At 42.7% G+C, this 16,687-nt stretch overlaps 1 protein-coding gene across 15 annotated transcripts in view; it reads left to right on the top strand.

The window, feature by feature from the left end:
- Window positions 1–16,687, top strand: part of LOC145342637 (LIM and calponin homology domains-containing protein 1-like) — a 334,400-nt gene that overhangs the window by 207,687 nt on the left and 110,026 nt on the right. For all 15 annotated transcript variants that reach the window (XM_080188282.1, XM_080188272.1, XM_080188279.1 and 12 more), the window contains exons 5-6: window positions 4,207–4,237; window positions 15,173–15,283. In XM_080188282.1, coding sequence (XP_080044408.1) covers window positions 4,207–4,237; window positions 15,173–15,283 — 142 coding nt within the window. The remainder of the gene's footprint in view (window positions 1–4,206; window positions 4,238–15,172; window positions 15,284–16,687) is intronic.

Genomic DNA, 16,687 nt, shown 5'->3' with positions numbered 1-16,687 from the left:
TAGAACTAGAAGAACTCATCGATATTTTTACTAATCATCACCCCTCCATTAAACTTAAAGCCAGAACCTTTGATAATTTCCGAGACACCGCAGTATTTAACTTGGCAGAAGATATACTCCAGATCCGAAGATTCTGCTCTTTGCCTGACCTGAAGTCATGAATTAATGTAAAGGGCATCAGGGCCACTGTCCTCTGACTACATACCAATCTGCCAAAGTCCTATCAGAGGATCAGGACATGCTCTGTTTTGGTAAAGGAGGAGTATAGGACATTATTATATGAATCTGTTAATCAAAGCGTGTCAGACTGTTTATGAGAGAGTTCACCCAACTCTGGGGAAGCCCTCAGAATTTAGTAAGGACAACCTTGTAGATTGATTGGGCTGCGTGCGCCTCTTTCATGATTGAATTTGATGCTTAAGTGGCATCCATGAAATCAGAAGTCTGTGAAATTCCCTTTATATTGGAATGCAGTTATTAATTAACAGACAAAAACAGAGAAAGCAGAACAGTTACATAATTGATCTAGAATGTAATAACGCAGCATTTCTACACTTCATTAGTCCATTTAGCCATTCAGTTAACTCATTCACTATAAAGGATGCAGTTTGGCATCACTCCCAATGTCGTCCATTGCCCTGGGAAGATGCCAAATAACCTCATTATTACAGCTGCACGGAATGGATTCAGGCTACAGGGAGAGATTGTAACCAGGCTATTAAAAAAACCCAGTGTCTGGAGCATATAAGAACTGTATCATGAATCAGAGCATACCTTATACAACATAGGAGCCCATATTGAAAAACAGGAGCGAATCATTCCAAACCCCTCTTACTTTGAGGTAAAAATGGTCCTGTTGCCAATTTTAGCAAAAACAATGTATAAACAATAAGGACATTCCATTTCATACTCACAATGACATCATGGGTAAAATTATGGTCAAATGATTTCATGCCTCTTCTAAAACATGTATCTGCTCATTTTTTTTAAAGGCTGAAAGAACTCTGCTTATGTCCCACGGGTCAGTGTGCTCATGTGCATGTCCTGAGTTGACAGAACTGAGAATCCTATGTTGAGATGATGCTCTATGTAGAGTTAGTTCATCTGAACAAATGATGGTGGGAATATTACAATTGCCTAGGTACCATTGGGGAAAGGAAGAAAAATATCAACCATTTCATGGGGACATAAGGTGAGGATGGGGTCAGGCTTTACTGTGTGATTGCTTCCACAATCTGCCAATATTCACTCGACAATGGATTGCTCTGATGTGGGCCACCAGTAACCATGGAATCATTTCCCATTGCAGCTTCAAAACTAAGAGAAAATTGGAAGAAAAAGACTTGCAATAATTGTATAAAAATGATACCTAAAATTGAAAAGGCTCCAAATAGTGAAAAACATATACATGTTTTCATATAACAAGCTGAGCAGTCCCACATACCAGAACAGAAGCTGTTGTTCACTCCTTTGAGGTGACCCTTTGCTTTAGAAAAAAATATTTGCACTAAGCTATTTATGCAATCCAAGTTGTCATAACATTTTACTCAGTGCTTTGTGAATGCATCAGCTTCTTTCACACTTTAAGACTCAGTATAAACTGCTTTTTTCAGCTCTTAATCCCCCTTCAAATAGGCCCAAAGAATGCTTCCTCTTTACAGTATTGTACTAGCAGCAGTAGAATGCCTTTGGAAAATGTCAAGATTGAATGACAAATGTGCTATTCATAAAGTACATAGCTGCTCTGACATTTTCCACTTATACACTATTTCCTTGCAAGCCATGATGCTCTTCAACTGAACCACCACAGACCCTATCTTAGTGAAGACTGGGGTCAAACAAGGCTGTGTCATCACAACAACCCACTTTTCCATCTTCCTCACTGCAATACTGCACCTCGCCTCTAGCAAAATACCTGCAGGCATGGAGATAATCTACACAACAGAAGGGAAACAGTTTACCCTATGCTGCCTTCAGTTTAAAACCAGAGTCACTCCACCTTCAGTCATGGAGTGCCAATGTGTAAATGATGATTGTGTGCACACTCACTCAGAAACTGAGTTCCAAGTCATTGTTGACTCCTTCTTCAAAATATATGACAACATGGGCCTTTCAGTAAGCATCCAGAAAATGAATCTCCTCTTTCGTCTAGCTCTGACAACACAACATTCCCTGTCAATTAAGAAAAATGGTGACAAACAGTGAAAATTATGAACCATATCTTGGGTGTCTGTTCTCAATGAAGGCAGACATAGATGACAATATTCATCATCACCTCCATTGTGCCAGCTCAGACTTTGGCTGACTGAAGAAAAGAGTATTTGAGGACAAGGATCTAAAACCCAAGGCGAGGGTCATGGTTTACTGGGCATTGGCGATTCCTATGCTCCCATATGCTTTGACTTGCACAACTTACAGACGATACCTCAAATCACTGGACAAGCACCAGCAGCATTATTTTTACAAGATCCTCCAAATCCAGTGGCAAGAAAGGCAATATAACAGCAATGTTCTCTCCTCAGTCAACTTGCTTAGCATCAAGATGCTAATCTCTCATAATTAGCTCTCCTGGGCAGTGTATATTGTTCATAAGACTGACACAGACTCCTGGGAACTGCTCTAGTTGGAAGTCGGTTGAGGCAGGAGACTCCCAGGAGGATAGTGTAAACATGTTAGGGACGTCATCAAAGCCTCCCTGATGAGGTCAAACATGCTGGTTAACTCATGACAGTCCCTGACTTGTCACTGACCAAAGTTCATTTGGGAAGGCACCGGAACAGGTCAGGAGTCTTCATTGGCAGCATGCAGAGATGAAACAAAATGTTGAAGAGAATGTACAAATCTCCCAACAGCTCATTTACCTGACCCTTAAAGCATCATCTGCTTCCCCCATTTGCTAAAGTGTGCAGACTGAGTGCCTTGGACTTGTCAGCTATCTGAGAACCCTCTCTTACCCAATGGGGGATGTAGGGTGCAGTTAATATTGAAGCCTTTACATTCTTTAACTTGCATCCAGACTTAATTCATGATTAAATGGTGTACTACTTTTCAATTATATTCTATTTATGGAATTACCTCTTTGGTTATTTATATATTTATATCAGTGAACACAATTTTTATCCTTTTGTTACAAATGGTACTATTTTCTTTCTTGTTAATATATGGTGAACGGAATCTAAATCACAGGAATGTTACAGGACAGTAGATTATTTGGCCCATTGTGTCTGCACTGACTTACCAAAATGGGCAATTCACCGAAAGCCATTCCCCTGCCTTCTCTGCACATAACTCTGCACATTCTCCCTTATCAGATAACTGCCTTTTCAGATAACAGTCTAATTCCCTGGTGAATGCTCAGCTGAACCTGCTACTTGCCAGAATACCATAAATATTAATGAGGGAAAGATATTTCACATCGTATGATGCTGAAATCAACGTGTGCCTGCATTTCACCTAAATGCCAAACTTCGCTACAAGTATGCCAGACCTTAAGTGTAGGATAACCTCCTTGGTTATGCAGATATTCCTAAGGTTGCAGTAGAATATTGCAGTTAATCATTTGCTACTGAGTCTTTAATGCAGCATCACTCATTAACTGTAAGGAAATTAGAACAGCACGGTTTCCAAAGTTCATATTTTCAAATGTATGATCATAATTCATACAAAATGTCCATGACTTTAAAAGAAAAATAATGGGCCATCCATGGAATTAATCAGCTTTGCAATACAGGAACAGACCATTCAGTCCACTAGGTCTGAATGAGCTTTCTCCCACCCCTCTTCAACTAACACTAGCATCATGCTCTTTGTTTCCTTTCTCTGTCATCTGCTTATCTTGTTCCCCCTTAAATACAACTGTGATATTTGCCTCAAAAGCTCCATGTGGTAGTGGATCCCACATTCACTACACTCTGAGTAAAGAGGTTCTGTCTGAATTTCTTATTGAATTTATTAATGACCACACATACCTGAACTCCAGCTACTAGGCAACAGGCCAGATAGAGGAAGAAGCATGATGTCATGTGGAGAGGGGAAAACTTACCCGAAAAGCGTGTTATGTTATTTATTAAGTCAGTGCAGTCTGTTGGAAGAAATGTGCTGTTGGTTCAAATTTGAATAAACTGTATGGCCAACAAAATTACAAATTGGTGAATAATGTCATGTTCCAATTGTTAACTAATCATTTTGTCTCTTTTGTTAATTCAGGGTAACAGAGTGCAGCAGGAAAATGAAAAATGTAAGTGTCTTTTATAACCATTTTTATAGGTTATTTGCATTAAAAAAGGGAAAAACTGCCTTTGTGATTTTGTACTACAAACCTATGCCAGAATAGCATAAATATTGATGAGGGAGAGATATTCACATTGTATGATGCTGAACTCAATACGTGCTCCTGCCTTGAACCTAAATGCCAAACTTTGCTATAAGTATGCCAGACATTAAGAACAGGGTAACCTCCTTGGTAATGCTGATATTTCTAAGATTATGTATCCCATATTTCATATTATGGATACGTGAACATTCTGAGAGGGAGAGTAATTTTTTTTTTACTTTGGGCCCATTTTGTTCCAGCTAATAAGTGGTTATAGGCAGAAAGTGGGCTGGACTTGGAGCTCGCTGGAGGTGGCAAGATGGTGGATGATCATGGAGAATTGCATGGGGACAGTGGCACAGTGGTTAGCACTGCTGCCTCACAATGCCACGGACCCGGGGTTCAATTCCAGCCTTGGGTCATTGTCTGTATGGAGTTTGCACATTCTCCCCATGTCTGCATGGATTTCCTCCCATAATCCAAAGATGTGCAGGTTAGGTGGATTGGTTATGCAAAATTGTCCCTCGTGTCAGGGAGATTAGTGGGGTGGATGTGTGGGGTTGCAGAAGTGGGGGTCTGGGTGGGATTATGGTTGGTGTGAACTCAATGAGCTGAGCAGGCTCCTTCTGCGCAATGAGGATTCTATGATTCTATGAAGCTGTCAGCGACAACAGATAACAAAACAGAAACTCACCTGTTAACAGTGGGATGTGCTTAATGGCCCACTTGCATATAATTTACTTGCAATTCGATGGGATTTCATCCTGCCTGATTCAGTGAGACGCACATGAACCTTCAGTAACCCACCCAGTGAAAGCTGCTGTCTTACATATGTGGCCTCCTTAACTCACTGTGGAAGTCCTTTAAACTTCCAGGAGGTTGACTCACACTGCCCTGGATTAATCCTGTTGATGTTTTTGCTGTGTAAAAACTCTGAGTGGTGGAACCTCTGGCAGGCAATTAAGATCTAAGAAGTACTGGTCCTAAATTTAAAGGGATAGTACACAACTGAGGTGCAGAGGGACCACCCCTTAAAGTTAGAGCTTATTACAGCTCTGAATCCCTAAAGGGAGGACACTTAGAAGGTGGCCTGGAGGGAAATGGAGAGCCAGCGGCAGCATGGATATCATGAACCCCAACCTTTTTCATTCTTGGGAGCTAGAGGGGAGGTGCTGGCTGGAGTATGACATCTCCACATTCAGTTGATCAGGTAGATGCCGCCAAATGCTCCTGCGTAATGGCACAGGAATCTTCGAAACGTCTTTTTGTGCTAGAGCAACAGAAATTCAGATGAAGATTTAAACTGCAGAGGACCTTCTTAAAAAGCCTGGAAGATGATATTTAATTCTAATACAGAGTGGCTACCCTTCAAAAATGCACCAGCTCAAACATGGCCATCAGATAATGCAGGTGACCCAACATCAGAATCACACCCTTTATGTGATCCATAATGGCGGCAAGCCCACATTTTTTTTTGTTATTTAATTGGATATGGGCCATCCTGCTCAGTCATTTCAGAGGGCAGTTTGTGGTTTGCAGTCATGTGTAGGACAGACCAGGTTAGATTTCCTTCCATAAAGGGCATTAGTGAACTAGATGGATTTTTACAACAATCTATGATAGTTTTGTGGTCATCATTATTGAGACTAGCTTTATGTTCCAGATTTTTATTAACTGAATCAAATTCTACCAGCTGCTCTGATGGGATTTGAACTCATGTCCCCAGGGCATTAGCCTGGGAATCTAGTGATCTAGTGACATTGCCACTACAGCACCATTTCCCCCATTAATAAGCTTGCTGCCACATAGTTAGGTTCAGCTGACCACCACAGACCTGTGTCAAATCCCCAACAACTTCCTGGTCTGCTAACAGGTGTTGCAATGGTAGAAGTAAATCTAGTGCAATATCCCCCCTCGTCCTCAGGCACAATGCCCTAAATAGGCACTGGCAACAATGGACTTCCATGTGTTGGGCCATGGTTATGCTTGGCAAGAAACTGCAGTGGTTTGCCGTTGCCTACTGTAGGTTCTGGCTGACCAGGCGATTCTCCTGTGCCTAGCACTTTCCATATGTGTATTGGAAGGATTTACAGGCTGACAGACTTGACCATGTTATGAATGGACCTTCCATGACCATCCAGTCCAGGGACTCAAAGTTTCTGGCTCAGAGGTAAGGAAGCTTCCACTACTCACAAGGCCTCCCATTCCAATTTCCCTACTGAAGATTAACACTTGCTGGGTGATCACTATTGTATAAGCTATGGTTGATTACTGGGACTATTAGGAAATAACAGTATAAAAATCAACTTTAATTTTGATTAACCATAGTGACTTCCAAGCTCCACAATGGACTAAAATAACCCATTACTAAAAATGCTTGCATATTCCAGTAACATTGACAGACAATTAAATCCAGTATTATTTCAACTTATGTGTTGCTTGATTCACAAACCCTGAAATTCCTGGTGTTTCAGAGTGTGGAACTGAAGACTTCCAAACTCTGGGAATCCAGGAATTGGGAATGGACCTGGTTAAATTGAGATTCCATTTTGTTTGCATGCCTCCTTTTCCTTAAACTCTTCTTGGAGAAGAAAAATTGATCAGATCTTCTGCTCTTTCCACTCCACTATCAAATGGGTATATCTGAGAGGCTTTCTGGAATTTCCCAAGAAATTTGCCGAATCCTATTGAATTCTTCAGAAAGGCTCAACATTTTTATCAAAGATTATTAATCAGGAACAAAGGTGTCACTTGAGGACTGAAAATGTTTTTAACAATATGTTTAACAGTCCAAAGATGTGTGGGTTAGGTTGATTGGCCATGTTAAATTGCCCTTAATATCAGAGAGATTAAGAGGTTGCATATATGGGGTTACAGGGATAGGACTTAGATGGGATTGTTGTCGATTCAGGCATGATGGGCCAAATGGCCTCCTCCTCCTCTTACACTGCAGATTCTATGATTCTATGATTGTTAGTCTATAATGACCTTGGAACACCATAGTCAGAGCAGCTAAGGTGTTCCAAAGTCGTTATAGAGTGATGATCATAGAATCATAGAATCTGCAGTGCAGAAGGAGGTCATTTGGCCAATCGAGCCCTGTTTTCCAAGGATACACTGGGCCTGGCACTGCTGAAGCACCTTGGAGATGTAATGGTTCTCAATATCAGGCAAAGCAATACCCCTTACTCACCCCGCCTCATCAGCTTCCATCAGCTCCCTTTTTTAAACAATCTATCTCCTCCTACTGCTGCTCCAATGCCAATCTCCCTTTTCACTTTATGGTCCCTGAAATTATCATAGAACATAGAAAACTACAGCACAAACAGGCCCTTTGACCCACAATGCGCTGATCATATCCCTACCTATCAGGCCTACCTATAACCCTCAATCCCATTAAATCCCATGTACTCATCCAGAAGTCTCTTAAAAAACCACCGATGCAGCCAATTCCACTCACCCACCACCCTCTGAGTGAAAAACTTACCCCTGACATTTCCTCTGTACCTACTCCCCAGCACTTTAAACCTGTGTCCGCTCGTAGCGACCATTTCAGCCCTGGGAAATAGCCTCTGAGAATCCATCTGATCTATACCTGTCAACATCTATCAGGTCGCCTCTCATCCTTTGTCTCTCCAGGGAGAAAAGACCTAGCTCCCTCAACCTATCCTCATAAGTCATGCCACCCAATCCAGGCAACATCCTTCTAAATCTCCTCTGTGCCCTTTCAATAGCTTCCACATCTTTCTTGTAATGAGACGACCAGAACTGCGCATTGTACTCCAAGCGGGGTCTGACTAGGGTCTTATAAAGCTGCAGCATTATCTCTCAACTCCTAAACTCAATCCCTCGATTAACGAAGGCTAGTACACCATACACCTTCTTGGTCATATCCTCCACCTGTGAGGCTGATTTAAAAGTCCTATGGACCCAGACCCCCAAGGTCCTTCTGATCCTCTACACTGCTAAGAGTCTCACCCTTGATATTATACCTCTTCATCCCATTGGACCTGCCAAAATGGACCACTGTACATTTATCCGGGTTGATGTCCATCTGCCACTTTCCCGCCCAGTCTTGCATCCTATCTATGTCACGCTGCAACTTCTGACATCCCTCCAGACTATCCACAACACCACCAACCATCGTGTCATCGGCAAACTTACCAACCCATCCCTCCACTTTCTCATCCAGGTCATTTATGAAAATTACAAACAGCAAGGGTTGCAGAACAAATCCCTGGGGCACTCCACTGGTGACCGACCTCCATGCAGAAAAAGACCCATCCACAACCACTCTCTGCCTTCTGTGGGCAAGTTCTAGATCCACAAGGCAACAGCCCCTTGGATCCCATGCCCTCTCACTTTCTCGAGAAGTCTTGCATGGGGGATCTTATCGAACTCCTTACTGAAGTCCATATAAACCACATCCACTGCTCTTCCTTTGTCAATGTGTTTAGCCACATTTTCAAAGAACTCAACCAGGCCCGTATTATCTCCCAACTTCTTGACCAACCCAATCCCCCTCCAGTTCCCTCTGCAAATCCCTCCAAATTTCCATTCCATTCCCTCCAAATTCTTGTTGCACTAATTCCTGGACAATATAGTCACTGATATGTCACAGGGACCGAGTAATTTGTTCTGGGAACATTGCTAAATGGATAAATGGTGAGCAGCACATTCATGGAACTCCTCTACTTTTCAAATATGCTATGGGATATTTGGCATCTAGCTGAAAGGATTAGTATGCTCTCAGTTTAATGCCTCTGCTGAAAGACAGCACCTCCAGAGCCCTTTTTGAATTTCCATTCCAGTTCCTCCTAATCCCTGTTCCAACACCTCTAAATTCCTGTTCAAATCCTGTCTACATCCTTGTAATCCAGCTTCCATTCTTCTCATATCAACCAAATAGCCATAGCCAAATTCATGAATGAACTGATTTTGCATTGACAGCGATGTTCAATCCCTCATCATCTTCCTCAGTGATAAAATTTAATTTAGGCTAATACTTCAGTGAAGTACTGCAGGAGTGCTGCATTGTCAGAGGTCCACCAGACTCATTTCCGTACCCCACCTCCTCCAATTCCCCTGGGCTAGGCTCACAAGCCTGAAACAGCCTCAACCTCTGTTTAATTTGAGAAGTTATATTAGACTTGAAATGTTTGGTGGGATTTTCCACTCCCTCTGTGATGTATTTTAAGTGGCGGAGGCGGTCCCCCATTGGCTGGTGGTAAGGTCTTCTGGTCCCGCGCTGTTAACAGGCTTTCCAGTTATTTGCATCCTCTGCCACTGAAGAACCCGCGGGTGGTTGGGGCTGTGTGGTTGGACCTGAAGAACCCACTGGTGGAAACAGTCAAAAAATGTTTGGTCATTAACTTTGTTTCTCTCTCCACAAGTGCCGCCAGATCTACTGGGATTTTTTTTAGCACTTCCGAGGTCCAGCATCTGCAGTACTTTGCTTTTTCCCAAGTTTTATTTCCTGCCCCACAGTGAAGTTACAGCCCCTTGTCACCAATGATACAAGTAGCCAGCTGAGGAGCAGGAAGAAGAGGTGGAAAAGAAGACAGGAGGGAATCAACAAAAACTCTTTCTGGCTGGGCTGTCTGTGATCGACTAATTCGATTGCAATACTAGTAAATGCAAGACTGCCAGTCCCACACTTTACCTTCTCTCTGTTACTGATCATCACAGTGTCTGCTTGACCGCAATACAAAAATAAAAATCAACACAAAGTAAACATTCCAACCTAAATCAAGCCATAATGGGTATAAATACCATCTAATCTCCATTCTACACCATGTTAGTGTTTCGTATTCTCTGTACCTTTGCCTATCCTAGTTCTCCTATGCAGTACTAACTGTGTGACTGCAGCATGGATGTTAGAAGATTGCTGACTTTCACTGGGAGAGATTGCAGATGGCCTTGGAAGATGACCTCAAGCAGCTCTGGGCCTCGAGGGCCTGGCTTCACACTGCAACATCTCTATTTAACTGACAGTGATCTGAGCTGGCTGACAGGCAAAACCAAGGTAATGTGTCGGTGATGTGGAGGGTGGTGCAGTGTTCCTGAAAGAGAACAGCAGGCTTATGTTCCACAGAACAACAATCATTCACCTGGGCAGCACCTCACTCATCAGATTACTGGACTAGTTAAGCTATACAAGCCCCTTTGCACGCTGGTATGTGTAGTCGTAATAGCTGTAGTCTGAGTTTGCCTGGCAGCAAGCTGACCTTGACATGACTTCAGCCTGACCTTCCTTCACAACATCCAAAGATTGGGTGGCTTCTGCTCGTGCTGAATTGGAAGCTGAGCCATCAATCTCTGATGTTCCAAAATGGATGTGTCCGCAAGTTTTCTAAAACTTGGCCACCATTTCCAGGATTATTATGCATGTTTTTGCAGCTTGTGTTTTACAAATCATCACCATTGTAACCTGACCAACATTCTTTTCCAGTGCTGTCACTGGCTTGGTGGATGGTAAAGTAGAAAGAAGCAACTCCAAGCTCTGCGCAAAGAGCCTTGGGCCAAGTTGATGTCAGACTACTCCATGGTTCTTGACATGGACCATAGGCTTCCTGACGGGTCTGTTAGTGCATCTCCTTCTGGCAAGCTGGAAAGCTCATGCCCTTGTCTCCTGAATTGGCTGCAGGCTGTTTGTGCTCAGTGTCTTACCATGTGCAGCACCTAAGCCAATTTCTTAAGCATGCACTGTCAACATCTGAATGTGAGATTGTGTGACAATGTTTCTTTTTCATCACTCCCTTCCATCTCTTGCTCTTCCAGCATTGCCTGGCCAGGTTTTTCATTCTTGGCTCTCTGAAAGGAGAAAGACACAAGATACAGTTATACTGAGATGGGAAGCAAGAGGTGTATGTTTACATCATTTATAGCTTGTAATTGGGGAGGTATTGTAGTATGAGGGAAAATGAGATCTGAAAAACTGTATTAGGTAGGAGAGTTGATGTTTCAAGCCCCATTGCTGTTCAAAATCTCAGCCATATCTGCTGCAGTGATGGCAATGACCATCCCCTCCAGCAGTGTCAGACATGCAGCTGCACTTGACCCTCTCTAAGTTAAGTCCTGCCACCCCTCAGTTTTATGCCACCTTGTCCTGCAGGAGAGAGGGAAGTAAGTCAGTGGGTGCAGTGTGTTTAAGTGGTGTGGCATTTGAAGATACATTCATTGATCCAGACCACTCAGGTGAGATTATTTTTTTTTATGTGACTCTATATCCAGGTTCTCAGTCCTCAGCCCCTGGCACAACTGCCATGGTTGTCTGTTTCCACTGTTTTGGCAGTGTTTGTGCAGAGGGCCTCCTTCTTCACAATGGCTGTGTGATATCTCTCCTCTCAACCTCTTTCACCAAAGCCTCTGGTTCTGCATCGCAAAATCTTGGTGCTTGCTGTCTGTCATATTGTGCAATTATTTAGTATTACCCATGTTAAAAATATTTTACTTCCAATTACTTCCAGCACCTGTTTCAGCTGCAATGTGTCTCCTGTGCAAGAGGTGCAGTCTGCACCAAGCAGTGCAAGCTATTGCAACTCTGCTCTCTTCTCAGGCAAGCAGCCACTCAGCAGCAAGCTCTGCTCTAGTTGGACACTATTATCATTGAAGTTAGCCAGCATCACAAAGTTTCCATGCTGCTGGCACTAGAAGCAACAGATTACTGTTTAATTATGCACTGTGATCCCCAGAAACACAAATTAAAATATGTTTAATATTTAAGCCAGAAATCTAAATCATAACCATTACTTGAAGGTTGGAATATGTAGGCTATCATTTGTTCACTACCCACTGAACAAATTTTTGCAAAGGACCAGAGGGAAGTAATTTTTCACAGATTCATTAACATTTACAGCACAAAAGGAGGCCGTTTGGCCCATCATGTCCATGTCAGTCAACCAAGATCTGACTACTGGAATATTCTGCCAGAGGAGGTGGTGGAAGCAGGCACATTAGCAACCTTTAAGAGGCATCTAGATGGGTACATGAATAGTGAGGGAATAGAGGTTTGAGTAAAAGCAAAAGGTTTTTTTAAATTTAGTTAGGGCATCATGATTGGCATTGGCTTGGAGGGCCGAAGGGCCTGTTCCTGTGCTGTACTTTACTTTGTTCTTTGTACACGAATCTCATTTTCCAGTACTTGGTCCATCGCCCTGGAGGTTATTGCAGTGCAAGTGAATATCTAAATTCTTCATAAATGACATGAGGATTTCTGACTCAACCACTCTTTCAGGCAATGAGTTCCAGACTCTCCACCACCCTCTGTGTGAAAAGGTTTCTCCTCAACTCCTGTCTTGCCCCTGACTATTGACTCCTATTATTGGAGAAAGTGCCTTCCTATCCACCCTATCTATGCCCCTCATAATCTATCTCAACCTTTGCTGCTCTAAGGAAATAGCCACAGTCTCATAGGTCAGACCATCTAGCCCAAGCAGCATCCTGGTAAAAATCTCCTCTGCACCCTCTCTCATGAAGTCATGTTCTTCTTATAGTGTGGTGACCAGAACAGCACCCAGTACTCCAATTGTGGCCTAACCAGCATTTTATACAATTCCAGCATGACCTCCCTACTCTTATATTCTATGAATGTTGAATGTTTAGGAATCCAGTGTTGGGTAAGTTAAGGTCAGTGACCTCCTGATCCATTGGGAAGAATTTTGTCGGATCATTGGGGATGGTGGTGAAATCAAGGAAAAGCTGTGCTGGTTCGGCTCCTTCACTACATCTTGCCGTCAGGGAACCTTACCAACAGTGGGACCGGCCTCAGACAGGCTGCACCTCACAAGGAGACAGGTAGCAAATTTCAGTGTTCCACTACCCTATTAAGGGCATTTTGCCAATGGCTGATGCACCTCTCTCCAGGTGGGTTGTGGAGGCTGCCAGCTGAATGCAGGCAATATCCCAGCAGCAGCCCGAGCGAGGGAGTATTCTTTTATTCAAAGAGAGGACCATGAGCATTGAAGAAACCCCCCCTTCCCCCTACAATCATCTTGGAATGGTTTCCCCGCTATCAATCTAACTTTTAGCTTTTCAAAATGATCTTCCGCCTGCTTTTTTTTTCAATTATCTTTATTGTGAGTGTTGTAAGAAAATTGAAATTTGTAAGAGGCCAGCAAATCGGGATAAGTTCTCTAATAGCTTTTGATTCTCTTTAATCCAAGTTACGAGTGTACTTTAGAGGAGCTGCCATATGGCAACATCACCCATCATGATTATGCTCACCATCTTGAGCCTACTATGTCCTTGTATAGTTAATGCACAATGGACATTAGCAAGTATATATTAAGTTGCAGAACATTTAACCTTCAACAATGGCCTGTCCACAGCAACTTGGCCTCTGCTGAAATGAGTTGATCTCACCCAGAAAATGTAATTTCAGCATATTTAACTATTTTGGTAGCCCTGTTAGTGCATAATGCATGACATGTTTTGAGTGCAACAAAGAATTGGGGGCAGGCAGGAGTACTGGATTTTGCTTGCAGGGTCTATGCATATGAATGGATGTCACTTGTAGCAAGCTGAAATAAGCCACATTGCAAGCTTGATTTGAATATCTTAAATTGGCTGTCAGTGCAAACAAAAGGAATATTTTCAAACCTTGCACCTTTTTTGAAACAGTCAGAAGCTTGGAGACCTATCGTCCCCATTACTTTATTCATGGCAACACGTTGGCCAATCAAAAACATATCGGCCGATAAGTGTCAATTTGCCAACCAGTCAGAATGCTTTTTCTGTGTAGTATAAACTGTTGTGATAGTTTGAAATTTATCATTCCTGCATTTGTCCTGATGTGTGCAAGATGAAAAGCTTTAGCAACATGTCACTCTTTTCAGCAATGTTCAAATTCTGCACTACAAAACAACTACCTGCAGTGTTGCTCAAACACTCTAGTGACATTATCGGGAGCTCCTGCTTTAAGTAAATTTTGGAACTTTGGTGAGCTTTTAAGGTACATGCTTCCACTGCACTAATATAGTGTCTGGCTCCATTGAGGGATACTGAACCAGTGCTGCCAGTGGTAGAGAACTGCCGGCTCTGATTGGCCAGCAGCTCTTGAGGTAGGATTTCCATTCTGCTGGGGGAAGCCCTGCAATGAAATATTCACTTAATGTTAGGTCTAATTAATTGGTTCAAGGCCATAGCATTATCAATTGCTGTAGGTGCCTCCCTCCCGGAGATGCATTCTGTGGCAAGAGAATGCGAACCAGTGATGATTACATCTAGGGTAACCTGCTCATCTAGGTGCCAATTAAGACACTGAAATGGACAATTCAATCAATGGCAAGTGGAGAACTTGGCACGTGGAGAGATGATCCTAGTCTCGCTGATCAAGAGGTTAAAAGGCACTCAGTTCCTGATCAAGGGACCCTGAATTGGGAAGGAGATGCCTGCTGAATGCCACTCCCTGCCTTTTCCTTCTATCCTGCTACCCTTCTGGCTAATGATCCTTCCCCTCAACCCCTATCCCATTTTGTTTGTCTTTGTCCACAATCACAACAATGATTCCTGGTGAAGAATCAGCGACTGTTTTCAGGGTAGATTTCCCACCCTATTGGGTTAAGTTCTGCAGTTAATTGTTGTCTATGGAGCCGGCAGCCCTGACGACAGTATTCCTGCTGCCAATTAGGAACTCAGTTCTTTTAGGACTTCTGGACATTGGGTTGACAGGGGCCATTTGGTGGCGGGCATCCCAGCCCCACTGCCCTCAATAAATTCCGACCTGTATGTCAATGAAGATGCTTATTTTATGGCAATAAAGAGTTTTCCAAATACAACACATTCTTTTAATGATACCATGATATTACACTATTAGCAACACGGTGCATCAAAATTCACTGAATCATTTATATCCCTCAGGTCTTAATCACTATTTACTGGCTGGGAAAAACAGCAAACTGCTGCACATCCTACAGTGGGCCCACACTGAACCTGAAAGAATTTGAAGGACTGTTGTCTCTGATCCAAAAGGTAATAAACAATGGTGTATGCGTGTGTGTAAACAATGGTGTATGCGCGTGTGTAAACACCCACAACATTGCTGACCGCCTTATTCCCCCCACCTCCTTGATAATCCAGACCGATTGTGGCCCCTCCCCCTTTCCCTCTCAATGATCACAGGCAGAGTGGCAGCGGACCCCCTTCCCTCTCAATGACCACAGCTAGAATAGCGGCGGACCTCCCTTCCCCCTCACCGATCTCAAGCAGAGAGCTGTCGGAACCACCTCCCCCCCAACTCCTCTCCCATCAATCTTAAGCAGAGAGCCGTCGGCCATTCAGCACTTCTCTTCTTTCTAACTGGAGCGCCCAAACTGGACTTTTGTAGAGCGTGTCTGTTTTATGCTGATATTGGATGGGCAAACGCAATGGTAAAGGGGGGAATGCCTGTGAGGTTGCTCGTGCAGCCCATTAAGTCAATTTAAATGCATGCAGATGCATTTTCGGGCATTGATAATGGGGGAACTGGCATGGAGGTGGGCGCGGATCGTGCTACCTGCCTCATGCCTGACTTTACCAAGTTTTCGCACATAAAAACGGCACAACTTGATGGTAAAATCAGGCCCCATGTGTGAGAAACACTGTATGTGTGTGAGACTGCGTGTGAGAGACAGTGTGTGCGTGTGTGTGTGTGTGTGTGTGTGTGTTTGTGTGTGTGTGTGAGACTGTGTATGTGTGTGTGTGCTTTTCCTTAATGCTGGAAGTTTGTACTGTCAAGTATCTTTGCTATTACTGTAAAGGACTATCAGCTTGACCTAACATACTGCTCATTTTCACTTGCGTAATCCTATTATTAAAACAATGTGGGCAAAGTCCATATAAAACATTCAACTTCTAAAATGAAAATGATAAATAGAGGGAGAAAAAAAAACCCAGGTGTAGAAAATATGCTCTGTGATCTTATTTCACAGATGCTTGATGTATTCATTACCAATTCAATCATATGAAATGGAACGTGGCAATGGTACAGCAGCTTCTGTTAGAATAGGAGATCAAAGCATTTGATCCAAACATATCAGGTGTTCATACAATAATATCCCCAAAAATTATTTCAAGGCTCTTATGTAACTAGTTTCAAACTTATCTAATGAATACTTCCAGTGATTTCAACTTTTTAATTACATAGTTTTTTTTAAATGCTTTTCTCAGAACTGGAGAAAGAGAGTGAAAGTTGTTTAATTCCCAATACTGAATAACAGTACATTTGGCAAATACTGCCTTCATTCATAACCATGTTTTTTTAAGGAGGTATTGAGCGAGTCATTAAAAACATCTCAAATGTTCGCAGTGATATAATTTCATCACTTGCTGTAATTCTAACTTAATCTAAGAGCTAAAATAAATGTATTTGTGAGGTAGATAACAACTGTAACCAAA

This window comes from Carcharhinus amblyrhynchos, chromosome 1 (genome assembly GCF_965287045.1).
Source record: "Carcharhinus amblyrhynchos chromosome 1, sCarAmb.v2.hapA, whole genome shotgun sequence".
Lineage (NCBI taxonomy): Eukaryota > Metazoa > Chordata > Chondrichthyes > Carcharhiniformes > Carcharhinidae > Carcharhinus > Carcharhinus amblyrhynchos.
This window is presented reverse-complemented; position numbering and strand designations above follow the sequence as displayed.